The sequence below is a fragment of the Rissa tridactyla genome, chromosome 4, assembly GCF_028500815.1.
Source record: "Rissa tridactyla isolate bRisTri1 chromosome 4, bRisTri1.patW.cur.20221130, whole genome shotgun sequence".
In the NCBI taxonomy this organism is placed as follows: domain Eukaryota; kingdom Metazoa; phylum Chordata; class Aves; order Charadriiformes; family Laridae; genus Rissa; species Rissa tridactyla.
Window position 1 is genome coordinate 52,614,738 of NC_071469.1, and position 25,300 is coordinate 52,640,037.

At 41.3% G+C, this 25,300-nt stretch overlaps 2 protein-coding genes across 4 annotated transcripts in view; one reads left to right on the forward strand and one right to left on the reverse strand.

The window, feature by feature from the left end:
- Nucleotides 1–9,404, reverse strand: part of WDHD1 (WD repeat and HMG-box DNA binding protein 1) — a 34,324-nt gene extending 24,920 nt beyond the window's left edge. For both annotated transcript variants that reach the window (XM_054199910.1, XM_054199911.1), the window contains exons 1-6: nt 9,288–9,404; nt 8,725–8,813; nt 6,586–6,697; nt 3,679–3,830; nt 1,391–1,502; nt 809–859 (exon numbers count right to left, since the gene is read on the reverse strand). In XM_054199910.1, the coding sequence (XP_054055885.1) occupies nt 809–859; nt 1,391–1,502; nt 3,679–3,830; nt 6,586–6,697; nt 8,725–8,801 (504 nt within the window). In that variant the 5' untranslated portion in view covers nt 8,802–8,813; nt 9,288–9,404. The remainder of the gene's footprint in view (nt 1–808; nt 860–1,390; nt 1,503–3,678; nt 3,831–6,585; nt 6,698–8,724; nt 8,814–9,287) is intronic.
- A 25-nt stretch (nt 9,405–9,429) lies between these two features.
- On the forward strand, nt 9,430–24,000 carry SOCS4 (suppressor of cytokine signaling 4). Of its 2 annotated transcripts, XM_054199913.1 has the most exons (3): nt 9,430–9,647; nt 15,841–17,035; nt 20,398–24,000. In XM_054199913.1, the coding sequence occupies exons 2-3, from the start codon at nt 15,940–15,942 to the stop codon at nt 20,403–20,405; spliced, it is 1,104 nt and encodes a 367-aa protein (XP_054055888.1). In that variant the 5' UTR covers nt 9,430–9,647; nt 15,841–15,939; the 3' UTR covers nt 20,406–24,000. The 2 variants fall into 2 exon arrangements, with proteins under 2 accessions (XP_054055888.1, XP_054055887.1); XM_054199912.1 differs by having other exon boundaries at nt 15,841–23,993.
- The last annotated feature ends 1,300 nt before the right edge of the window (nt 24,001–25,300 follow it).

Below are 25,300 nucleotides of genomic sequence, written 5' to 3' on the forward strand. Positions count from 1 at the left end.
CTCATCCAAACACAATGATACATTCTGCCTTAAAAAAAAAAAAACAAACAAAACAAAACCAAGAACAAAACCCTGAAAAAATACCTTGCCAATATAGACCTGAAACTATTTTAATCACAATACAACTACTTGTAACAGAAACAAGATGGAAGAAAAATGTTATCATCGTGGCCATCATCTCAGTGATCCTGCCATATGAAATCCGTACCTCTTCCCAATCTTGGGTCAAAGTAATCATGTTCCTAATGAGTCTAACCAACCAGATCACTTATAAAATAAGATACTGTGTAGCATCTTAAAACACTACTCCACCTTCACCAGTCAGTCTACAATCCTGAAAATTATTCATTATTTCATAGGAAGCTTGATAAAAATAAATAAACAAAAATATACCTACCTAGTTGTTTATTAGAATAAAAATCCTTCCTTAATCCTTACCCATTCAGCAATGAGCTGAAATTCTGAAACAAGGCATCTGATGTCAATTGCTATCTGTACACAGAAGTGTTATTTCAGAATGTGCTGAGGACAAAACACACAATGTTGGCCAGTGAAGAAAGATGAACGGAGGAAATCAGGGATTCCACAGACAGGAAGAAGAATCCACAGCTACCCAGGCAACATTTCATAATCAGGCTTTGGAATTTCTCCCAGAAGTAGATAAAAGTATTCTGTAAAGTGTAGTTAGATTTCCTCTGCAAAAAGAAAACCCTATTCCAGTAGGGTTATTTCAGTCCAGCTCTTCTCGCTGTCTGTGAAATCCTGGGTTCCTTATGAAACACTTAACCTTGAAAGATAGACCTTTTACCTGATCTGCTATTTTCCATACTCTGACAGAACCATCACAGCTCGCCGATGCCTATGTAAGAGATTTTTGTAAACAAATTAATAATTAAAGACATTGAGAAATTAATGATATAAAATTGCAAATATCCCTATTACCAATGCTACAGGCATATAATATATACAGTTTTAAAAAGAAAGCTTCCCTGTTTAAACCATTTTAAGACTTAATACTTTCTAATACTGTCATCTTGATAATTGTACTTGACTCTAAACTACTGCAATTACAAACTCTTGCACTTCAAGTAAGCTGCTTATTCACAAAAGAAGCTCAATATTAATATTAAATTTCTTTAGTGAGCCATCTTTTTCTCTCTAAAATCAGATCAGCATCAGATTCCAGAAGAACACAGACAGTAATTGAATAGTAAAGCAAAGTTCTCCTGGGAGGCAACAAGTTGTCACACATTCCATCACCAGTAAGGTCAGATGAAATGAAGTAGTCTCATGTGCCCATTCACCTTTTTTTTTTTTTAAAAAAGTATCTATTTTCTTTCCCAGACAAAAGAAGATTAAAAGCATAAAGTAAAGAAGAAAGTGTTTTTACCAGATAAACATCCCTGGGGTCAAAAGACAGGCTTAAAACAGGAGCGTCGTGTCCTCGGAATGTTTTCTGCTTGCTGCTATCAGTCACCTCCACCACTTTGACCATAAAGTCACTGTAGATCACAACAGCACAGACATAAAAGTATTAACATTGGTATTAACAATGACAAACTATGCATTTACGGCAATAAAAACTGGGCACTAACTATCTTTGGGGGAAGTTAAGGCTCTCAAGGGTACGATCTAAGGGAAAATGAGAATCTTGAGGCTTACTACAACAGGAGCAAGGACAGACTACTTTTTTTTTTTTTAATCAGAAAATAATTTTTGTTCATGTCAAAGTTGATAAAATATGGTTGCTCTTCGACGAAGATATTATGTACATACAGACCATATACCTGTTTATCTAACCTCTGCTTAGGTACCAGAGAGCTGACTTAACAAGAACTATATGTTCAATGGAACCGATATTAGTTACTAAAACTATTTAGTTATGTGTTTTTTTTAAAAAAAGACAGAGCAAAAAGTTTATTTTGTGACGTTTTTAAACAAGATTTTTAAGACCATCTAGTGTATCGGATACATTAACAGATTTTTTTACAACTTTATTCCCTCCTCCAAAATTACAGACATTACTGCAGTTTAACTCAAAATATCAATGCCAATTTCTAAGCCCAACAGCTCCTGTGACAATCTTTCAGTACCACACTCTCCTACTTCACTGCAACACCCTCAGAGAGAAATTTAATTTTAGGACCTAATTCTATTGGGTTAACCATTACTTTAACCATATTCAGAAACAAAACCTCAGTTCTGCCAACCATCTAATGCTAACCAAACAGTCATAAAAGGAAGACAAAATATAAGCTCTATTGTGAGACAACTAAAATTACACTAGCACTCTTAAACAACACAAGACAATTTCAAAGAAAAAACAATCAGGCAATAGGATACTTTTTATTTATTTAAGAAGCCACACAACTATTTTTCAAATAGTTCATGGGAACTTTGGCAGACAGTTGGATGTGAAACTTATATAAAACTGAAGTTTGTAGACTTCATGACAAAATGGACAACTAAACGCAATTCTTAGCTGCATTCCTTCACTCCATGGCTGTCACCTTCTCCTTCAGTATGTTACAGAAGATCTCATCGAGAGGTGGCCTCACAGTCTTAGGAGCTCTTTTTCCTAATGCGAGAGCCCTGGCCAGGCTGCAGAAGTACCAGGTTTTTGTAAAAGTTTTAGAAACAGAAAAGAGTTTGGGGCCTGCCTAATCTTTCTAATCAAAGTCACATCCTGGGGCAGAGCTATTCCCTCAGAAACAAGCACTGACAAAGAGCCCAAACTCATGATCCCTGTCAGATTTAGAGATTAGAGTGGTTACTGCCCCCAGTTGTCCAACCTCCTGGTTTTGGTGGAACTGGTGTGTCTGCTCCGCAGCTGCCAGAGTTCACAGTCCAGCATATTCATCCAAATTGCTTTCTAGTTCAATTCACACTTAGAGGAGCCAGGGAGCAGATGCAACGCTCTCCCATCTCTATTGTGGAGGACAAATTCCAGAAGAAAGGCAAGAAGACAGCCTGGGTTAGCTAGAGCTGCCCAAAGAGTTCGCCAAATCCAATTAAGAATCACCTAAACCTTAAATAAATTTAAAAAAAAAAAATATTGCCTGCTTGCTATTTTGCCATTTCTGTTACAGGACTGGCATACACTATGTAAAAGCAAACATGCTGCCCTAAGAAATTAACTAAACTACGCATTTAATTTCCCTCAGGCAAGTCTTGCAACTGTCATCTGTTATCATTTGGCAGAACGGTGATGATACTGATGCCAGAGAATGACTCAAAGCTCTCACACAAATCAGAACCCCTCTAACTTTTGCATGTGTATATACATCTGCATCCCCGTGATCCTGAACAGTTAGGACATCATCTTTAGCACACGGTAACAAAACGCTTGGTGCTGCAATGAGATCCATATGGGCAAAGACGTATGCTTATGCATTATGGGACTGAAAGCTGAAAACACTCAAGTCTAAAGAAAAGGAATTATTTCACAACACCCCAATTCCATTTGAAATTATTTGGTGGATCAAATGTCTCTCAGAGCATTGTTTTCTAAAGTCCTTTCCATTCCTTTCTTCCCCTCCACCCTGCAGAAGACGTTTTGCAATACTTTAAAACCCTCAGAGGTATGTGGGTTAATGATCTCTTTGGAAAAATGAGCCTGTGAGGAAATTGCCAGATTTTGAACAACAGCAAAGCTTCTCCTTATCACACGTAGTTTACCTAGATCCAGCAGCAATTTTGGTACCATCACAATTAAAGATGACGTGGTTTGCATTCGTGGTGAAACGAGTAAGGATGCCATCTGGGGCTCCTTCAGGAAATGTATGTATCTGAACAGTATTGTTTGATACTGCTGTGATCAGTCTTCCATTCTAAAAACAAAATCCATCATGAGAATTTGTTAGTTAAAACACATTTATGCCCATGAAGCCAAAAAAATTGCTCTGGTGTTCCCAATATTTGGGTGGATTAACTTTACTAGTTCCAAAAGAGGCCTGACAATAAGAGTAATAGGGAAAATATTCTTTAACTTTTATTTCTTCCCAAAAAAAATACAGACAAGCACAGTAACTTTAATACTTTATCCCTTTAATCAAACTAATAAAAAGTAGAAAAATTATTCTCTTACTCTGTCCTGTAGAAACACACTGCCACATTTAATACTGAAATATACAGAATTCCTTACGCTAACTACATGGTAATTTACTGCATCAAGACCTTCCCAACCTGTATCTTTACTAAAATAATGAATAATTTCAAAGAGAACTGTCTGATCTTCTTCCAGTGGATGGAAAATTGACTCCTCTTACAGAGGCGAGAAAGCTTTTAGACCCAGAAGAATCTTGCCTCCTATTTAGATTAATACGCTGCAGTATCAGGAGAGGGCACCCTTGGACCAAACGTCTCAGTTAAATGCCACCAGGAAAGATGAGAAGTTCATGAACTATCACTTAGTTCTTTGCAGAAAACAGAAGGCAGATGTTGACTAAAAATGAATCCAGATTAAAAAGAAGTGCAAAACAAAGGAATAATTATCCTGTACTAGGAAAAGTAATCTCTCTTCTCCAAGTGACAATACTATTCCTCAGTTGTACATAGCAGTAAGTTTTTGAAATACATAAATAAAGAAATGCCTTATTTCCTTTAGGAGATTTTTGTTTGGTTTTGGGGGCATCTCGCCTTTTTTTTAAGTTGCCTAAAGTTATAGTAAAAATCCTGAAGATAAACAAAGCAGCAGCCAGTACTGAATAACCTTACTTAGTAAGAGACGAGATTTATTACCTAGATTACATCAAAATCTCAGATCAATTCCTCATAACATTTTCATTAATGAAGAATAATTTTTTTTAATAAGATTTCCTGAAGTGTCACAAAGCATTCTTAATCTCATTGTTTAACAATAAAAAATCCCTCAAAAATAAAAGCACTTTACAATAAACTTAAGAGCAGAGAATTATTCCTACTGGTGTCAAAAATTAAAACCAGGATTTTTCCTCCTCCAATAATAGTTTTAGCAATTTCTGGCTCTGCCTCTGATTTGCTAAGAGAACTCATTCAAGTCACCTCACTTGGTTTGTGGAAAGTAACGTGAAGAAAATAAAAAACAAAATACCCTAAAAATCAACGATGAAAACAGATTACACAGGTATTGAGGAATGGATACATGAGGTATGTTAAAAGTGGTATAAGAAAGGGGTTTCACTTAAGGCAGTAGTTCTGAATAAGGTTTCAAATTATTATTTTAAAAATACAATACATATATGTCAATTTTCATTTATTTCCTCTTTCATACTCCTCTCCAAAAATCACAAATAGTTGAAAAACAATTTTAAAATTTTCCTTTATCACTGCAATGTTAACTACACAATATCTGTAGAACTGATGTAGACTTCTAGGATTCCTTTCTTCTGCAGTTGCCACAAAGACAACATTTTAGACCACCTATTCCTAATGTAATATAACAATAATTGCACATAAAGGAAATACTGTGTGAATTCTCAAGCTAAATACATAAACGTGCATTGTAAAAAGAATTAATTTCTATTATACAAATTCAGATAGGTAACTTACTTGCTTTATTTTTTACAAATAATGGCTCCTGCAAGATATAGAAAATGGAACTGCCTTATCATTAAAACAAATAGAGCCAGTTATGTTTAAAATGCCAGTCAGTCAGACTATAGTACTGCCTGTAATCACCATTCTCACAAATTGGTACAATTTATGCAAACAAGAATCCTGTTCTCTTCTGACTTTGGGGATGGCAGCTCAGAGGCATCTTTGAGCTAAACGACAATTTTGAGAGCAAAATATCAACTAATTATTAAAAAGTATTACTAAAGCATTACCAGACACTGAGTTCGTGAAAGTAATTTTTTGATTAATATAGATTATAATTCCTTGGACCTTAAAACAAGCCCACATAAAACAACATCTTGGGGTTTTTTTCCTAATACTCGATGATCACATCTTACGCTGGGAAACTTTTTACAACTTCTCTCACATTGTGAGAAAACACTAAAACGGCACAAAAAGTTCACTGCATAATTAGCTCAATCTGCTGGGTTTGTTTCTCAGAAAGGAGATCAAAGTCAGAAATGAGTGTAACTGAATGTGAAGGAAGAGGAAGGAAAAAAATATTACAGAAGTTTAGCATAAGAAATAATTCCTCTACAATCCTGTATGGGGTAAAATTAATTGTCAGAAGTATTCTTGGTATACATAAAATACTTAATTTTGTTAAAATATTCAAAAAGTCTATAGGCACAGTTAATCAATGAAATTTCTGTGTATTTCAGAAAATTATGTTTGCAATACTGCTTTAGTATTTTCACTTTGACATAAAGGTAGAATATGTTCATATGCTCGAATTTAAATACCTGCCACTCATTAAACAGTATTCAATTTATTTTTTCCATACATTAATCTGAAGACAAAGAATCTACATAATTAACATATATCAGACTGAAATGCACTACATACAGTATTTTTCTTGCCTTTTTCTGTATATTATCCCAGTATGTGTTTAATGTTACCCACACAAGCAGTAACCCTGAGCCTGAAAATCCAGCATCTTTATCAACACCAGCATGACACAACTTAGAGAAGTTCTGTTAACGGCAATACCTTTAGAGCGCAGGAATAGGCCTTTTCTCCCACATTAATGGACTTTGGATCATCATCATCCAGGTTTTCCCAAATCCTAACATCTCCATCACTGCCACAAGTTACAATACAGCTGTGGAAAGACACAGGATTTGTTAACATGCAGGAACGGAAAGGATGCCCACCTGTGACTTTCAATCCCAACATGAAAATGTTACTTACGTGTTAGGAAACACAATACATACTATGTGATACAGTGAATACCTAAATTTATTATGTCTAAGTAACTTACTAAACGTGGGGAGGGGAGGAAATCCCTCTGGTAGCATAACACAGTACCTTGAGTCTCTGATAACTGCCTACGCCTTGCACCCATCTGAACTGACCCTTAGATATTACTGGCCAATCCATTTTTTTTTCCACGACCTAGAGCAAATTTTTCAAAGGACTTAATTAGTACTGATTTCTCTAAGAACTGGGCATTTAATTGCTTCTTAAGACTTCAAAAACTTACCTTACAGCTTATTGCAAAGTTGAGGGCAAAACTAAGAGTGCTAATGCGTACTTGACTGAATTTTAACAAGCTTAACGCGTTCCAGGCCTACAGAACCCTTAAAAATAGTTAATATGGAATTCAAGTTTGCTGGAGTTAACTTTCACAATTTGAATGTAGTAAACGATAACCTAAAGTCACACAGCAAACATACAAAAGCTCGCATGCGATTTTTAATTAAAGACATTGTGAATCTATAATCAAGCCTTACATTCTTTTTTTCTGAAGTTGTTTGCAGTCCCAAAACAATTCTAATGAAACAGCAAAATGTTACAAAACCAGTTGCAAAGCTATGATGTTGCTCTTCTTAGTTCTGTAAGGGCGGTACTTCGCCAGCAACACAACACTGTGTTGATATTGACTATATTGATGCTGTCCAGCAGTAGTGGACCAGTGGTGTTCAGCAGAAATATCTGCATCTTTTTTTAAGGATTTGCATTGTAATGGAAAACAAGCCTTTTTGTAGTCACAGGGGATTGTTATTAGACTAATTCTTAACAGTCCCCTTTGTACCAAGGCTAACGAAATAAAGAAAGGAATAAGAACCAGAGTCAGTATGCTAAGTCAGGCTTACCCCTTGAGTTCGTTTTCAGAGGACTTGTTTTCTGGTTTATCATTTAATTTTAATCAATATAAAGTAAATATTTGCCGTTATGTTTTTATTTATACATTCAAGAACTACTGCAAAAATAACAAGAAAAGATAGCAAGCCCAATACTGGATTTCTTCAACTATATTTTTAATTTCTTAGTGTATATATGAACATATTTTCTCCCACGCTACACCAATTTCTGCTAGATGCTGTGAAATCACTCTTATAAAAAGTACATGTAGAGATTTTATATATATAAACACACATATACTATATATACATATGCATATATATTGGCTTACATTGAAGTTATATGTCAATAATCTCAAAATTCAGGGCATCAAACTATACGTCATATAGCCAGTTCTCAACACAGGAAAAAAAACAAAGGATTTGTCAGATCAACCCTGGCCATAAATCATAGAATCACTGAACAGTTTGGGTTAGAAGGGACCTTTAAAGGCCATCTAGTCCAACTCCTCTGCCATGGGCAGGGGCATCTTCCACTAGACCAGGCTGCTCAGAGCCCCGTCCAACCTGGCCTGGAAAGCTTTCAGGGATGGGACATCCACAACTTCTCTCGGCAACCTGGGCCAGTGTCTCACCACCCTCAGTGTAAAAAATTTCTTCCTTCTATCTAGTCTAAATCTCCCCTGTTTTAGTGTAAAACCATTATCCCTTGTCCTATCCCAACAGGCCCTGCTAAAAAATTTGTCCCCATCTTTCCTGTATGCCCCCTTTAAGTACTAGAAGGGGCTCTAAGGTCTCCCTGGAGCCTTCTTATCTCCAGGCTGAACACCCCCAACTCTTTCAGCCTGTCCTCACAGCAGAGGGGCTCCAGATCAATTTTGTGGCCTCCTCTGGCCATGCTCCAACAGGTCCATGTCCTTCCTATGTTGGGGGCCCCAGAGCTGGATGCAGTGGCTGGTACAGAAGCTCCTGAGGAAGCCATGAAGAGGAACAAGACCATCGCTCCCCCAGACCACCCCGGTCTCTAGGAATCTGAGGCAGTTACCTTCCAGTGTCATCAAAGCAGACATCCGTGTGTCCCTCGGTGTGGCCGTACCGCATCGGCTTTTGCTCAGAAGGCATCTTTGCTCTCACCTGTTTAGTTACAGAGGACAAAAGGGAGAGAAATAAAATATTTTTTTTAAAAGAAAAAAAGCTTCAGAAAGAGCCTCAGATGGCAGGGATGAAGCTGCTGGGACACCCACCCACCCACGGGGCTGAGGACCCGGGGCTCAGCTTAGGCCAGCCTGGCCTAAGCGATGTGGGACACGGTGCCTGCACTGCCTTGCAGGGCCCGGCTGTGGAGGTGAACCGTGAAAGAAAAGAAGTGTTAAAAGGAGGGGAAAAGGGTTAAAAGGGGGGAAAAAAAGGGTTAAAATGGGAAAAAAACGGGTTAAGGAGGGGGGCGGAGGGGGTGAGGGGCCTGTCCCTCAGGCAGCTCGATGTCCGGGGCAGGCCAAGCCAGGCTGCCCGCCCCTGGAAAGGACCGACCCCCGCTCCCCGCCGCGCCGGGAAAGGGGCCGAGGTGAGGGGAAGGGCCGGGGCCACACCACCCTCCTGCCCGCTCACCGCGCCAGCCCCGCCGACCGCTTCGAGCCTTCCCGCGCTCGGCCCCGCCGCCGCCGCCGCCGCCTGGCCTGGCCCGCCCCGAGGGCCGGGGCCGGCCCCCTCAGAGCCCGGGGCGGGGCTGCGCGCAGGCGGGGCCGGGGCCGGCCCTGGCCGGCCGGGAGAGCCAGGATGGCGGCGGCGGCAGGCGCGGCTGGGGCCGCCTCACAGCGACTCTGCTCCGGCGGCTGAGGAGAGCCGGGCTCCGCGCCGCCTCGCTCCGGCGGCCTTCCTCCTCCCCCTCCCGCACGGAGGGTCAGGCCGCCCTGCCCAGCCGCTGAGGGAGCGGTGTCCCCCGGGGGAGGGCAGCGCTATCGGCCGATCGTAAGTCGGGGTCGGGGGGAGCCGGGAGGGCTGAGGCGGTGTCAGCGGCCCGGTCAGCGGGGTGGGCTCCGTCCCCCGGGGGTGACGGCTCGCTCTTCCCGTGGAAAACCGCGTGTGGGTGCATTCTCCGTATACATATCTCCATCTATAGAGTGCATATATGTTTATTGTATATACTTATGTACATGTATTTAATGGCAGTACCGCAAGAATGGCGAGGAAAGCCCAGACGAGGGGTTTATCCGAAATCCCCTACAGCAGAGGGGTGTGGGGGGGCTGGGGAGCCCTCGCAGGCGCCCGGGTAAAGCAGGATCAAGCCCATTTGGAGATCGTTATGGTAATTATGGAATTACTCTGTAATTATAGGCATCCCGATGCCTGTGCTAGATGCAGTTGTAGTTGGGCAGGTAGTGATTGCGCTGCAAAAATCATTAAGCTCTCATGTGCCGGAAAAATTGGAAGAAAGCATCACGGCTTATTTCTTGAAGGACAAAAAAACGTTAAATCTTGACATGCTTGAAATATGGAGAAGAATTTGGAGTTCTCTGTCTTCCCTTTATATAGCTTTAATGATCTGGTCCAATTTATTCCTGCTTCTAAGAAAAATTGCTTCCAGGCAAACCCCTTTTATCTTCGGTTTTGCTCTGCAGCGGAGTTCTCGGTGGTTGGGGTGAGCAGAGTGATTTATTTATATTGGAAATGTGGTTGGGCTCTCTATAACAGTCACGTTGGTACTTTCATGAATGAGTAAGTGACAAGAAAACAGAGCAGGCATGCTTCTTTAAAAACAAACAAACAAACAAAAGCCTAGATTTCATTATTAAACCTGGTGGAAGCTGTATAGGGACATGTTTTCCATGGGTGTATCCTGACATATTTCAGTAAATCGTGATTTCTGGTGAGGATAACGTGTTCTAGCAAAATGTTTCGAGCTGAACTGCTTATCAGATGAGTGGGAAGAGCGAGCTATTCTTACAGTAGCCTTATTGCAAGCCGCTGCCCGGGATGGAGACCAATGCATGTCAACTGTATTTATTTTTATTAGTTTAATTTGCGGAAACTCTTGTATAAACTGCATCTAAAATATTTTACAATATAAAAACCATTTTAAATTCATTTCTATGTAACAACGAAATTCATTGCCTGGAGGTGGGATAACTGTTTGAACGGCATGGGAAAACTGGGGGTAGGATTTTTGGGGGATGGAGGGATCCAATGGTCCCTTGGACAAGGGACTGCAGGCCTAGTGGCTTTGTCACTTCCGAAAGTGGCATGGCATCGAATGCAAGGTTATTCTTTAAATCCGGTCAGGAACTCGACCTGCTGCTGACTTGATTAATAGGTGTAAGCAGCTGCGAGCAGAGCGGCAGGGCGGGAGCCGGGAATCGCGCTGCTCTCCTCTTCGGTTTCTGGGTGGAGCACCAAGTGTTGGTCATGGACCATCAAGCTTTTACTGATTTAGTGCTGCTGCGGTCTGCCAAGCGCTGCCTGCCTCTCTTCTTCGAGCACATGAGCTGAGTTTCATTAAAGCAGTAGATATGAGCAGCCCTCACCTTTTGGCACCTGCTTCCAGATCGCTTCCACCTCCTGGATGAGAATAAAATAAGCCCCAGCATTGGGGGGGATTTATCCTTCTACAGTTCTGGGATTATACAGACCTAGGACAAACCAAGGATATTTCCAAGTAAGAAGCACTGTGTGGATATCGTTGATATCCTTAGACAGTCACTTTCTTTTGTGTGCCTGTGATTATTGCTTTAATTTGCTGGAAAGGCCTCTGGAGCCAAGTGTAGGTATTTTTGGATGGTATCATAAATCAAACTAAACATAGTCAAAACTGAAGAAAAACGAGTTAAGACGGAGGAATTGAGACTTAATGTTATCTGTAATAGGTTGGGCTTTTTTCCAAAATAAATCAGTAACAGCTCAACTTCAGTGGAAGGTCAGGTTTTAAAATGTAGTCTTGTGGCCAAAATCTAATTGGGCGAAATTAATGAAAACAGCATGTGACCGGTGAGAATTTTTTTAAATAACTTTTATGTAAGTTGAAAGAAAAAAAGAAAAAGTACTCCAATTTATTATGGCTTCCTCTTCTCTCTCTTCTAGAGCTGATAAAATCCTGAATATCAACTTCTGTAACAGTTCCAAAATTGATTTATTGTTCTTTGTGGGAGTCTCCTTTTCTTGTTTAGAGGTGTAACACAGCGATGCTTTGGCTTTTGTGTACTTGGACAGAAAAACTTTCAAAGTATTTCCTGGAAGGGCCGTGCAGCCTGGGAGCCCTGGAGAGGTGGTGGGACCTCCATCCTCAGAGGTTTTTGGGATGTGGCCGGACTGTGCTGTGCCTCCCCTGAGCTGGCGCTGGCAGCGGTCCTGCTCCGAGTGGGAGGAGGGGCTGGACACCCCCATGTCTGCTTCAGATGGTGCTTTGCTGGTCTTACATACAGGATTCTGCTTCTTCGTTATACCGAAACAGAAGCAGCTTGATGAAGAGGACTTGGAAGTACTGGGCTAGAGGCAAGGGTCCAGCGCCTCAGGACATAGATATCTAGTTAAAGCAATTCAGTGTTTATTGAATAAATTAAAAAAAGGTCTGTCTACGCTTATAGTTTTGATTCTCCTATTGAAGTTATTGGGTACTTGCTGCTGATTTAATTAGACATATGGTGAGGCTGTAACTGTCTTATCACAGTTGCTGATTGCAGCCTACCTCTGGCTAGGAGGTAACATTGTTATTGCCTCCAAACAGCTACTAGACATAGCTTTTAGTTTGGGCTTGAAGTTCTAGTGTTGAGGCATCAGCGCTTGAAAGAAAAAGCATCTTGTGCAGCTGTCTGCGCCCCCCCCTTTCCGCAGCCTGGTGAGCAACATGCCTCTGAAGGAGGGAGACGTGCACATTATAAAAACAACAACAAAAGCCACCCAGCACTCTGCTTGTCCTCGGGGACTGTAAGCTGTGACAGTGTTGGATAACCTTGAACTACAAGCTGGATCCCGTGGCCCAAAGTGAACTCCACTTATCCCTGCATGTTGCTTTACTTTTGCCATTTGTTTAGGAGTAAGACTTTTCAAGCGTAAGGGTTTTGTCAAATCTGCCAGTTTCTGAGATGCCCAAGGTACCCCCGTGTAGAAGGTGGCTTTTGTAGGCAGGAGACTAATTATATCTACCAAAAAGATCTCAGGACCAATGCATGTAACCTGCACGGTGCTGGACTCCTCCATTTAACCTTGCCCTGTAGGGAAAAGTACACTCTGTGTTCCCTCTCTTTTATCCTTGCCCTTCTCTCCTGCTCTTTCAGTTGCACTCCAGCCGTTAATGGATGTATGGTACATGGCATTTCCCTTGGATGTTTGCAGTGAAAGGAATAGCTGGTTTATGTGGATAGCCTGCAGTGGTAATACAGCACTGAATGCCTCACTGCCCTTTATGCCTTTTTCTTTCCGACACACGAATTATTTTTGGTCCCTGTTTTATTCGCGGGGCTGTGAATCGGGGATTCGGAAAGGTATGAAGGCATGACCCCTTGTTGGTAATGACAAACAGTGGGATTTGAGCACCTAAATACACAGTGGCCAGTCCATGTTTCAGAAGGCAGCTTGTCTGCGAGCACACGGACATTTATAATGCATTTGGAAACAAAGGTTTTGTCTCCTGAGTCGCAAACTGAACCACCAAAAACCGTCCTTTACTCTTCCTTCACAAGGTCAAGTTCAAAACTGGCTTTAGTAAGATGACATCCCTTTTTCTTCATCTATTCTGTGCTCTTTTCACGGGTCTAGCGTTATGTCTGATTAACAATTAGTGCTCTGACGTGGCAGAGCTGGCGCCTCAGTTCCAGCAGCCTTCAAACCCCAGGGAAACAGCTTTCCGTGTTGCTGGCTAATGGTGCGTGTCTTACAGCATCACGTGCTATTTCTCCACTTTAAGTTTCAGGGTTCAGGTACCGCTAGCGATTCGCGATAGAAGAAGGGTACAAAGTAGAAGGTGATTTTACAGTTAAATACAACAACAACCCAGAAATAGACATAAAACACTGAAATTATTTCAGTTGCAAGGCTGAATTTAGGATATAACGGGCCTTTTCAGCACTTCTGGAGTTTGTATGTTTTGCAGTTTTTAATTAGAAGCCCATATTCTGTGTATTCTTAGTCCGTATATTGGCTGGATATGCAGAATGAGATAATTAAAGGTTTTCAAAACTCGTATCCTAACTTTTATGTACTTGACTTTGCAACCTCAGTGATATCTCTCTGTCCAATTCAAAATCCCATCCATAGAGAGTTAATGTATTTTACCACAGGATGAATCTAGAATAACATTTTTGTCTTCAGCAGTTGCTTCAGGTTATCACCAGGGTAAATGAATTTATTTTTTTTTCTCTTTTTTCAGTCGTGGAGAAAATTCAATGCTCCAATCTAATTTGTTTCTGGATGAAAAATATAAATGTTGCAAAAGCAATCAATGAATCTTGGTCTAAACAAAGGTGTTTCGGGTCTCATATACAAATATTGCCTTTCTCCTACCTGCATTGCATCCTGCAGTGTGTTCACTGAAAAGTGGTTTGCAAAATCCTGAGAGAAGAAAAAGAATTCTGTCTTTGGTTTGTAATTGCTGGAATATGGACCCCATTCTCTGATTCCACTTGGTACCAGTGAGGTACCATTCATCTAGGTTACTCTAATGCCATTTTTTCTCCACATATTTGCAATATTTTACCTATCTTGCCCTCCTTCCACGTTTCTGCGTCTCCTCCCTTTCCCTGTGTTTTTCTTTTCCCCACAGCTCTCAGGTTTGTGGCTTGTAAATAAGGAAAGCAGTGTCAAAAATTCCTGGGTGAAAGTTCCATCTGGGCTGCGTTTGGCCCACAGATTGCATGTAAGCCTTTTGGCACGGCAGCCTCATTCTTGTACTGAAAGCAGAGGCTAGAACTCAGCCTGCGCAGCCTCGGGGGACAGCAGAGAGGTTGTGTCATGCCGGCTAATCCTGATGATGAGAATGGATTGAATGGAGAGAGGAAGTGGATGCCCTTTTCTTTTCCTGTTTAGTATTTACCACGTCAATTACTTTAAAAAAAAAAAAAAAAAACAACATGCAACAAAAAATTGACAGCCAAAAAAATCAGTGGAATAGAGGAGCTGTACATCATTTTGGTGCAAAGGCATCATGGTACGTGATGGGAAGTATTTCTACATTCTGCCATGCCTTGGGAGAGTACAGCATACGTAACGTGTTGCTATCCATGTACCTTGAAAAAATTCTGCTCTACTTTCAACTGAGTAATCAAAGGAGGATTTTTTTTTTCTTTTTCAAAGCACAACATTCAAAAGGAAACCTCTTATCTATTTGAGAATTCAGTATGCTTTTGGAAACAAAAGAGAATGAAATCAGCAACCGTAGGTCTCAGAGCAACACTGATTTTAATAATGTAAACTTTCTTCTCTAATGAGGAATAAGCAGTTCCATCTTTCACGGCCTTTTAAAATTGCTTTTAGTAAGGGACTGGATTTGGTTTAATCCTTTTCAGTATGTAAAGCCCTAGATATTTCAATCCCTTAGAGGCTCAGTATTTTCTAGCTCCATTTGAAAAGGCAGAGGAAAACAGCTTTCAGAAATTGACAGAATCTGTGACTGATATAATTTAATATTATTTTTTTTTATCCAGAAAGTGACCCAAAAGTGTCAGTTAAGAAACAGATCTCTGGCATCCCACCCTGTGGATTAGTAGCAAACAGGCATATCATGTAGGTACAGTAGCTCTTTGTACTCTGACCTAGTTGTTTCTGTTCTGGCTTGTTCCTTCTTGAAAAGTTATTTGGAAGAGATGCAGAATTTGCTCAATAAACAGCTAAAGCAGCATCACCTGCCACGGGAAGTGCTTCCCTTTAAAATGGACCCTAGCACAATAGGATTGCCGACACCTCAAACTGTCTGCTCTGCTGCGTAGTCAGAACAGATACTCTGAAACCACCTAAAATGGTTTATTCTGGAGGATGCTTTTCCCAAGGAAAGGTTAAGAGAGCCTTGTCTGGGATCACGCCGGTATTTGTGGGGTGTACTAGTGAATGCAGCTGGATCATATTATTTTTACATGGTTAGCAATTAATTGTCGCTGTTGTCCTGTCTACACCTGCATTGCTCTTGCGTTGTGTGCATGCATAACTGTTAACTTAGCTGTCTTTTCTTTTTGCTTAGGTATTTCCAGAAAGTGCCTTGAGGAAGCTTCCTTATGTAGAAAAACCTTACAAGAAACACTGTGCGCTTTCTGGCAACTCGTGAAGCAAAGCTGTCAAAATGGCTGAAAATAAGGACGCTAATATTAAAAACGCAGATGTGAGACCCAAAAGCAGCCGGAGCAGAAGCGCAGATAGAAAGGATGGTTACGTCTGGAGTGGAAAGAAGCTCTCCTGGTCTAAAAAGAGTGAGCACTCTTCTGATGCAGAAACAGCAAGCGCCGCAGGAAGATCAGGTAGTAGTTTAAGGAGCCAAGAGAGGAAATACAGCTGCTCATCTATCGAGCTGGATCTGGACCGTTCGTGTGGTCACAGGTTTTTAGGCCGATCTCTCAAACAGAAGCTGCAAGATGCTGTGGGGCAGTGCTTTCCCATAAAGAATTGCAGCAGTCGGCATGCCTCAGGACTGCCATCGAAAAGAAAAATTCATATCAGTGAGTTAATGCTAGATAAGTGTCCTTTCCCTCCGCGCTCGGAGCTAGCTTTTCGGTGGCACTTGATCAAAAGACATACAGCTCCTGTAAGTCCAAAAACAGAAGACTGGATAATTGCTGATTTATCCCAGCAGGAGGAAAAGGAGGATCAGCTGCGAGACGATGAGATTGCCAACGGGGGAATGGACTCTCCCTCCCCATCCTGTGACTTTACTGACAGCGGTTCCTCTAGGGGTGATTCGAGGTCTGAGTTGGTGACAGGTAGGGTGGTAAGGAGCAGTAAAGATGAGAGCGATATGGACTCCGATGACGAAGTTATAACACTGTGCACAAGTTCTAGAAAAAGAAACAAGCCCAAATGGGAAACGGATGACGAGCTTCTCCGGATGGAAACGCCTCCGAAATACCATACGCAGATTGATTATGTCCACTGCCTAGTCCCAGACCTCCTCCAGATCAATAACAATCCCTGCTACTGGGGAGTCATGGATAAATATGCAGCTGAGGCCCTGCTAGAAGGAAAGCCAGAGGGAACATTTTTGTTACGAGATTCTGCCCAAGAAGACTACTTGTTCTCTGTGAGCTTCAGGCGCTACAGTCGTTCCCTCCACGCGCGGATAGAGCAGTGGAATCACAACTTCAGCTTTGATGCCCACGATCCTTGTGTCTTCCATTCTCCTGACATCACGGGACTCCTAGAGCACTACAAAGATCCAAGTTCCTGTATGTTCTTTGAACCGCTTTTATCCACTCCACTAAACAGGACTTTTCCTTTCTCTCTTCAACATATATGTAGAACAGTTATTTGCAACTGTACAACTTACGATGGTATTGATGCACTTCCCATCCCTCCATCGGTGAAGCTGTATCTGAAGGAATATCATTATAAGTCGAAAGTTAGAGTACTCCGGATTGATGTCCCAGAGCAGCAAAGCTAGAAAATATTTTTATGAAAGAATGAAATTGTCTCTAAGCAGACAAATAGTATGTTCAGTCTTTCTTCCTTCTGGTTGTTCTTTTTTCATAGCAATTTGATTTTTTTTTCTTTTTCTGCAGATTATTTAACACCCAAACTAGCCTCTCTCTAAGGCTTTTTTATCCAAATGTACTTTGAGTCTTCCCACCTCTCTTTTTTAAGAAATTATATTCATTGTGGGCTTTTGGTACTGTTCCCAAACTAGAGTTTTACAAAATTTCAGGTAGACTTTCTGATATTTCTGTAGATGGGTAGTCTTTAGATCTAAAACGCCTAAAAATCAGTTTTGAACTTGATCTGTCTTTTATATTGAATTTACATACGTTGCTGACATGTTTGAAATAATGCACTGTTAACTAAAGATTGACTCATCTGTATTTTCTGCATTTCTTTTAAAATGAGTGCCCTAGCCTCTGTGCGTGTGTATGTATGTCCGTCTGTATATAATAGAGTAAATTCATCAGTCTATTTCTAACATTACTATTCCTAGCAAAATGAAGTTTGAAAGAGGAGATGATCTTTCTATAAATACATCAGGGGACTAAACACCAGGGAGGGGAAAAAACAATTCAAGTTAAGGACGACACTCGGTACGGGAACAAACGTGTATGAACTGGTTGAGAAAAGATTTTTGGTTGGAAAGGAGGAAGGCTCATCATCGTCAGAGCAACGGGGTTCTGGAACAGCTTTTCATTTTGTATAATAGCAGTAAAAAGCAAACTACTCATAAACTGGGATTTGATCAGTGTCAAGGGATAATGATGCAGTTACTTGTGATAGATGGGACTTGGACTTGGTAACTCTATTTCTGTGTTAGTATTTCATTATATGAAATACCCAGTTTTCACTGTAGGAGCTGCTGCTTCTGAAATGACAATGCATGGAGTGCGAGGGCGAGAAGGAAGATATTTCCTTAAAAATCTGCATATTAAACTACCTGATCTTGCATGGTTGATCCTGAGGTGATGATGAATAACTTTCTTACTTTGTTAGCAGGAGGGTTGCTTTTTTAAATAAGTTTAGTTTGGAAAAAAAAAAAAAAAAACAAGTCTGCAGATTTTTCTTGCAATGTGAAGCATTTGGTCGAATGGCCGCCTGCCAAATTCCACGTACAGGAAAACCATGCATGGATAATGCTCCTAAAAGCATTACTTACATTACATGGATAGGCAGATCTGCTGCTGAATTATTGGTGAAATCCCAGCGAGACTCTGGGTTGCTGTTGCTTTCCAGGCTGGCCTCGGGGCACAGCTGCGGGAGGTGCAGGGGTGACCCGCAGTCCTCTTGTCTTCGCTTGTGGGTGCTTTATCTCCTCCTGCAAAACTGGGCCCAGAACCACTCTGCCAAAAATACATGAAAAGTACGTGAGATGATGTAATTGTAATTACAACAACCCCACTGTTTCCTTCTCCTATGATCACAGGGAGCATTTGTATCTTGAGATGCTTTTGAAACTGAGACCCCCAAGCCTGAACGTTACAAATGTGCTTAATTTCATGCGTGCAAAAGATCTTATCAAAAAATCAGCAGTTTCCCATGTTTGTGATGAGGTTATGTGTGCGGGCAGGCTGGGAGCAGCAGTGCCGTAGAGTCTCACTCCCAGATTGTAGCCTAAGACTAAGCAATATTTCTATTTTAATCTTTTAATTTCACCTTGTACGGAATCCTACGGATTTCTGGACATCAGATCTGTCCTGCAAGCTGGGTACCGGGGAGTTAGCAAGGAAGCTTTGCTATGCAACTCCACCAGGGACCCGCCGCCCTGCCCTTGTGTCCCCCCCGCCCTGAGCAGAGAACACCCTTTCCACTAAACTGCTGTCGCTGTGATGATGTAAACAGATTTCCAGGGACATCTGCTTAGAGACCAGCCCGTTTATTTTTCGCTGTGTTTGAAATAGGTTTTGAACTAAAGTCTCCAGGGAGAAAATGCTAACGCATCAATCTATCGCGTCACACAGGGATGAATACGCTCCAGGACAAACTCTCAGCTGCTATAAGTCAGTGTGGCTTTATTGATACGCTTATAACAGCTTATACCAGCTGAGATTCTGCCTCCTCCATATGCAAATGATAATTGTATGACTGATGCCAGAAGAATTACCCTTTTATTTTGGTAATCTTCTCCTTGTGCTGCTTCCATTCAACTGACATTGCCTTTTGCATAAACTGTATTTTGTCAAGGACAGCTTCAGACTAATAAATCTATTTTTCCCTCTATTTGTCACTTCCATTTCCCAAATACAAAGTGAGGGAGCAGCGGGGATCATCTTTGCTCTGCTCTTTTACGCTGGGCCCGTCAAAGGTCCCTTCCGACCTAGACAATTCTATGGTGGAATGGTGGCCTGTGATTTGCCTGGCTGCAGTAGGAAGTGATAGTATCTATCTGGTTCAAAATCCGACTTCACAGAGTGACATCAGAGATATTTGCAGTCTGCTTGATTAACATTCTCTTCCAGAAACTCCTAATTAGGGCAAAAGCTCACAATTTTATATAGAGATCAGCATTTTCATTATTTTTATCGCAAGACCACAAAAAATTATTTTGACCACAAGCCCTACTTGCTTTGGAAGTTAGCGAAGGCCACCGCCTCTCAAAATCATCAAAGATTTTGTCCCTTCAAAATGAAAGGCCATGAAAGAACCTTTTTTGGGGTATGGTACCCCAACTCACTGTGTTTTCTGCGCTGTTCTGGGTGCAACCTACATTGCTTTGACATTTGTTGGTGCATCACTCACCCCAAAAACGTCTTGAGCGCTCCAGTTTTAGGACACCTATATAATACAGCAGTTGAGGGAAGGAGGCGCGGCACATAAAAATAGTGCTTTTGGACTGTGGGCTAGTTAGTTGCATTTATTTAGAGAAATCATACGTAGAAAATATTGATGAATGGCGTTTTGTCAAAGTTCACCCTATTTTTTCTCGGTTTATTTGTCCGGATCATGCCTGTGTGACATATGTAGTTAATGACATGAGTTGTGTGTACGTGTGCAGTCTGTGAGAGATCCATTTCATGAAGTAGACATTTTTTTATGAAATATGAGAACTCAAAAGGTCTATTTTGCTTAAATCCATGTCCCCTTTTTTTCTCTGTTTTTTTTTTTTAATAAGCCTTGTAGAAATTAACTGGTTTTACAATATGCCAAGAATGATCATCCTGAAGTTTTCCTCCCAGTGCTGTCATTAACAGTCTTACTGGTGCTGCTCGCTCCAATAATACTTTATAACACCTCGCATCTCAAGTATGAGCCAAAGATAACCAAGTCTTGAAGTTCAGTGTTGAAGCCCTCTAAAAAATTAACGTCCGAAACAGGGTAAGAACTTCCATTGTCTAAGCCCAAGCTCTTGCAAGACAGAGACCCCAGGTTCTTCAGGGTGAAGATTAAACGTGGAGCAAGGAAAGGTGTGGAGATGCGTGGAAAAAACACGGGCTCAAGACCACACAGCATGTCGGTGGCTGAGCGAGGACATAATCCAGAGGTGACCCTGGCTACAGCCCCCCAGTTTTGGGGTCCCCAGCCAGCTTTGCGTCCGGAATTGTGTCTGCATGACGCCGTTTGTATTGTTTTGAAGGCGGTTCTGTAGGAGGAAAGTAGAAACACAGCGTATTGAATCGGTGTGAACAGCTTCTGGTAAGAAAAAAGATCTGATTTTGATAAACTATTTTAATATAAAGGGGGGGGAAGGTCAAGGTCTTGATGCACGCTGGGCAAACTACATATACAAGCTATTTTTACAGAATGGTTTTAAAAAAAATTAAACGCTCTTTCCATTAATGATGTTCTCTGGAGTTTGCTTTTGCCTGAAGTGACTTTTTGCAGCTCTATAGTAATGCCAGTTGCTGGCCCTGCACAGTCAATACGGAGCAACTTCAGCTCCGTCAGAATCGTTGATGAATTTGGGGCAGTTGGTGTATCCAATAATTGGGAGTCCACGTTTCTTCTCTATTTTCCTATTTTCAGCACTTGTCTTGATGAAATCCAGGGTGCATTTGGAACAGGGTACGTGTATCTATAGTAGCATATCCAACCTGAAAAAAAATAAATGAGTGATCACGATTTAAATGCTTTCCTTTTAAAGATGCTGGTGTGTTTCCAATATAAAGAAGAAATCCTTGCATGATGCAGTCATACATGGCCTTACTGTAAAATTGACATGCTCTTAAATAATTAAAAAGGGGGATACTTTAATTTTGAAAAAGGATGCTAGAGGAAGGAGGTTAAAGGAAGCTTTTAGTCATCTCTAAGGTTAGATTTATTGATCTAGTGATCAATCCCTTTCTCTTTCCTGAATTTAAAGCTAATGGGAGACTGTGGTCAGAGATGAGTGGCTTTTAGTTAAGGTTTTTGACTCTTATAAATAATACAACAAATGTCCTAGTAAGTAATAAGAAATAAGATACTCGCTCATTCTTTTTAAATAGAACAAATGTGGCAAACAAGACTCAGCTGTAATTTTTGAAGTCATTTATTAGACAAATTGCTCTTCTCTACTTCTTTTACAAGAGAGACATAAACCATTATATTATTTATTCATGAATCATAGCCATTAAGATGATAAATCAAATTATCAGCTTCCTGTCTCTCTTCAGTTTTAATCATTTTTTATAGTTCATGCAATATAAAGACAGCTTCCTTCCTATGAAACAAGAGACCTTCAGAGACCTTTTTATTGTAAACGTACATTTCCTTCCCATTTTTAAGTATATCCTAGTGATTTTCTCTGTCAATTTTACCTGCAATAAAAATCCAATGAGGAACTTGTACATTGATTCAATATAGCCAAGGTAGCTATGAAGTAAGTGATTTTGGTTAACCTCTGAAATAACGTAGTACTGGAAAATGCAGTTAAAGGATTTTTTCTGCCACCCCTAAATGTGCGTGGTAGTATCACATGTTTAATGGAGAGAAATCTGGACTTGAGCTTACTGACTGATGGCAGGACCGTTCTCAAAAGGTTTAACATGAGCTCTGCAGCAGCATCACTTCTTTTTATATGTTGAAGCTTACTTTTTCTGCTGTATTCACACAGCCAGCATGTCTTTGCCTCTTCCCGTAAGGTGGGAGAGCTGCGGTTACTCTGAGCTGAGATGGTTTTGCGCATCCTTTTTTCCCTCTGCATCTCTCTGCTACAGCATCTAAACCAGTGGTGGGATGAGCCACACATGACGTAGTGTGGGTGGAGAAGCTGTCCATTCAGAAAGAAATGCACATTGATTTCCATTCCAAACAGCAACAGCTAACGGGGTTTAAACTTGATCGTCCTTGTTAAATACTACTCTCAGGAAGCACCGATGAGGTCAGAGTTACCCAGGATGGAGGAAGAGCCTCTGTCTGCATCATTAGAAATACCCAGCTGTGCTACAGTGTAAAAATCAATACTTGTTTACTCAACTCTATGAATAATAGAGTTTTGGACGTAAATATATAATTTATGCATCTAAAATCTATAGCATGGGGCTGATGTGAGTTGCAATAACTTCTCTCTTCCCTACATCCACTTTTAAAATCCCCTGGGTGCCGGAGTGATCCGTTATCTGGCTGAAACGTGTCCTCAGCCCAGGCTCCCCGCAGGCGGATCACTTGGAACACCTTCCTGCGGTATCCTTGCAGGGTTAGACTGCCACGTGCCCAACAATGTTCTTGCGGGGGGATTCCGGGTTTTTTATTGCTGGGGGAGAATCCCTTGAATGGCGTGTGTTTGGGACCGGTCAGAGGGATGTCTGGGTCAGGAAGTGTTGCTCCCGTGGTTGCCACAACATAGCCACAATGTAATTAAAAGTCCTAGCAGGCTCATTAGCCCATTAAGGATGTCTGGGCACCAGTGCAGAGACATGAGGACAACTGTCTGAGGACAGATGAGGACAACAAGCCCTGTGGGGCTGCTGCCACGCACACAGCACATCTCCACCTTCCCACCATGGTGGTGAAATCTTTTTGCGAAGAGCATGCCTGGTAAAGTCCAAAAATCTTTGTGTCCCTGTCATCTTCGTTATGCTCATGGCTCTTGCATATCAAAATGGTGCAGCAGGAAAAATGCCAGGCTTGTGTTAGTGTAACCCACCAGCAGAAAGCCATCACTGGAAAGTGCCAGCTTAATGAAGATTTAAATCCAGCTCTGAGGTAGGAGGCCCTGTTGGCTGTCTGGGAGTTCTTCCATCTTATTTTCCTTATTTTTCTTTTTAATTCTTTGGGAGGAAAAAAAATAATATTAGTTATTTCTTAAGTTTCGTGTTCAGACATCAGCTAAGCATCTCTGAGTTGGTCTCAGTTGAACAGGTTCGTTGCCAGACCTTTATTTTTTTAACACGAGTCAATTGGAATAGGCTATAGCAATTGGAATAGGCTACAGCCCACTGGCTTGTGTTAAAGTGGGATTTTTTTGTTTAAGGAAAAGGCTGGGTCTGTCCTTCGTAGCAGTTACGTGATTGCATTTCTAGGTCAGGTCTTTATGCATAGTCACATGAAATTTCAGTTTGGACAAAACACACAGTTAAGGGTCTTGATGCTTGATGCTGTTATGATTAGAAAGTTGTCTAATCAAATTTTGTTTCTAATTAAAAAAATTGGATTAGCTCTCAGACTGAGACCTTCGCTGTTATTTTTAGTCTACAACTAATGAACCCCTGAAAATAGAGTGTATAATGAAAATACGGTGATTGGTTCTGCTGGGATGGTCGGGAAAATACATTAGCAGATCAGAAAGGGTAATAAATCTTCTGTCACAACCTTCCTCATTAAAGTAGATAATTTGAAATTGCCTCTAGTGTATTAAACAGTTCATTATTTTGTAGGGGAGCAACACACAAGACAAAAGAGTGTGTTCTTTTAATTGATACCCAAAGCCTGAAAAAAAAAGATCAAGCAAATTTAGTCAAGAAAAACCAATCTGAGCACTGGCAGTGTTGCTGTACAACTTGTTCGGAGCCATCTGAAACATCATGTCCCCTGGCTTAGGGGAGGAGGAAAGATCTCTGTAAAATACTGGGGGAGAGAAGGCAGGGACAGGGAATAGCTCTACTAAATCTGCCATCGTGGTTTTCTCTACCACCACAGTTGCAAAATCAGATCATTTCAGGTTTGTGGATGTTTTCTTCTGATGGTTTTAGCACATTAGAAATGAACAGCCACCCAAACTTAATTTCTTTATCAGCACCTTGGTGTTATTCCAGAGGCATCCAGTGCTTCCAACAGGCAAAGGGTGCCATCTGCCCGGGAGAAGCGCATGAAGCATAACCTGAGTGGGAAACTGAGGCAAGAAAGGGGAATATGGGGCAACAGATAAACCAGGGAAGGAACCTAGTGCCAGGGTGCAACAGAGACTTTTCTCTGTGTATCTGGCTATGACTTCTCATCAGGAGGAATGGGAAATCTCCACCCTGGTGTTTTGGGCGAGGTATATCCCTGTGTGATCTTCCGCCTCCCTAGAAATTCCTCATTTTTCAGGACACCTTTGACCTGGCAAGCAGGAGGCTGAGGACAAGCTGAAGGCTTTTCTTACCAACCTCTTTAGAGCAAAAATGCTGGCATTAGACTAGAAGGTGCCTGAGCTCTTGCTGCCGCCAAGGTAACGCAGGGTTGGCGAGGGGGACATCCTGTCATTTCTATACTCCTGTCATTTTCAGACTCTCCGAGCCAAATTACATCTTGGTGTGATGCTGCTGGCTCTGCTGCCCTTGTACACAAGGAATCTTGGTCCCATGCCCAAAGAGAAGGCAAACGCGAAGGGGAAATAGGGGCACGTTTTCTTGGGGAAGATATATTCTAAGGTGGCAGTGAGTGGGAGTGTGTGAGTTTGAGTATGCCAGCCAGTTGAGGCACTTGCCCTTTGACTCTTTTATGTTGATTCACTAAGAACACACGTATTTATTAAGATAAGCCAAAAAAAAAAAGCAAATGCTTCTTCCCAAGTCCTCTTTCTCCTCCAAGTGAGTCAAAGAAAAATCAGCTCTCACCCCTTTGCCAGCCAGCCTTTCTCACGCATGAGCAACGCTTGGTTTGTGCTGGATATTTCC